This window comes from Alligator sinensis, unplaced genomic scaffold, assembly GCF_000455745.1.
Source record: "Alligator sinensis unplaced genomic scaffold, ASM45574v1 scaffold605_1, whole genome shotgun sequence".
NCBI classification, from domain to species: Eukaryota; Metazoa; Chordata; order Crocodylia; family Alligatoridae; genus Alligator; species Alligator sinensis.
Genome location: NW_005842287.1, coordinates 984,151 through 985,858, shown reverse-complemented (window position 1 = coordinate 985,858; position 1,708 = coordinate 984,151). Strand labels below are relative to the sequence as shown.

General features: G+C 64.7%; 1 protein-coding gene across 1 annotated transcript in view; it reads right to left on the bottom strand.

Annotated features, from left to right (window-relative positions):
* The window catches only part of SLITRK5 (SLIT and NTRK like family member 5), a 3,129-nt gene that overhangs the window by 1,109 nt on the left and 312 nt on the right, over positions 1-1,708 (bottom strand). Inside the window, 1 exon segment of the mRNA XM_006028075.2 lies at positions 108-1,708. This exon segment is cut by the window's right edge and continues 31 nt beyond it. Coding sequence (XP_006028137.1) covers positions 108-1,708 — 1,601 coding nt within the window.

Sequence of the window (1,708 nt, the reverse complement as noted above, 5' to 3'; positions counted from 1 at the left end):
GCCGGCCGGCGGGGGGCCGCCGGGCCCCCCCCGCCCGCCGTGCTGTTGGCGGCGGCGGAGGAGGAGGAGGAGGAGGAGGAAGAAGGGGGGCTGGGGGTGGGCCGCGCCGGGCCCCGCGCCGAGGACGGGGTCGGGGTGGACACCACCACGTCCGAGTAGTCGGGGCACAGCAGCTCGGCGCGGATACCCCGCATGTCGCTCTGCGCGAAGCGCTTGGGGGCCTCGCACAGCACCGGCTCCACCAGCACGCCGCTGCCCAGCTGCTCCAGCCACAGCTTCATGCCCAGCGCGTCGCACGTGCACTCCCAGGGGTTCTCGTGCAGGTCGATCTGCAGCAGGGAGCGCAGCTGGTCCAGCACCCCGCTCACGGGCAAGGCGGCGAAGTGGTTGCTCCGCAGGCTGAGGGGGGAGAGGCTGAGGCCCGAGAAGAGGTTGGCGGGCAGCGCCCGCAGGAGGTTGTTGTTGAGGAAGAGCAGCTGCAGGTTGGGCACGGGCGCGAAGGTGCCCGGCGCGATCTCGCGGATCACGTTGTACTGCAGGAAGAGGTACTGCAGGCTCTGCAGGCCCTGGAAGAGCTCCGGGCTCAGCCGCTCCAGGCGGTTCCCGTTCAGGTAGAGCCGGCGCAGGTTGCTCAGGTCCCCGAAAGCCCGGTCCTGGATGATGGAGATGCGGTTGTTGCCCAGGTGCAGCAGGTCCAGGCCCGTGGCCTCCAGAAAATCTGTCCTGCGCACCACCACGATGTAGTTCTCGGTCAGGTACATCTTCTTGGGGTTGTAGGGCTTGGGCTGCAGCTCCGAGATGCTCTCGATCTTCCTCTCCTGGCAGTTGACGTTGAGGCCCAGGTCGGAGATCTGCAGGTTGCAGGTGCAGGCGGTGGGGCACTCCAAAGGCACCGGGGATTTGGTCTGGTAGGCGATGCTGGGGCCGTAGTTGCTGTACCCCAGGTCTTTGGCGGGCAAGCGGGACGTGGGGCGCACCCGGGTCTTGTTGGGCTGGCGGGTGCCCTTTGGGGGCTTCAGGGGGGACTTGTACACTGCCGAGGACGAGGTGGCCACGGAGTTGACAGAGGCCGGGGTGGTGTGGAAATAGCCCGTGGTGCTCAGAGGCGTCTGCGGCCTCATCTCGTAATCCGAGATGAGCCTCCGGGGGCACAGCTCCTGCTTGGAGACCTCGTCCAGGTCCCGGCCGTGCAAGCGGAAAGGGGTCTCGCACACCACATCTCCCACCAGAGCCGAGTAGGAGATGCTGTCCAGCCAGTCCTTGAGCGCGATCAACTCGCAAGAGCAATTCCAGGGGTTCTCCTCCAGCTGCAGCTCCACCACTTTATCCATGTGCTGCAAGAGGCCCGCGTAGGGCAGCAGCTTCAGGCGGTTCCCCCGCAAGTCCAGATGAGTTAAGGGCACAAAGCGGAAAAGGTTGTTGGGCAGGCCGGAGAGGAGGTTGTCGTTGAGGATCAGCACCTGCAGCAAATGCAGCTTGCTAAAAGCATTGGGCTCGATGACGCTGATGTAATTGTAATCGACTTGCAGGTACTCCAGACTCTCCAGCCCCAGGAAAGTGTCATCCCGCAAAAGTTCCAGTTTGTTGTTGTTCAGGTGCAGCCTCCTCAAGCCCCGCAGCCCGTGGAAGGCCCCCGTCTCGATGTCCTGGATGTCGTTGCTCCCCAGGTGCAAGATCGAGGCCCCGGTATAATTGACAAACTGGTTGG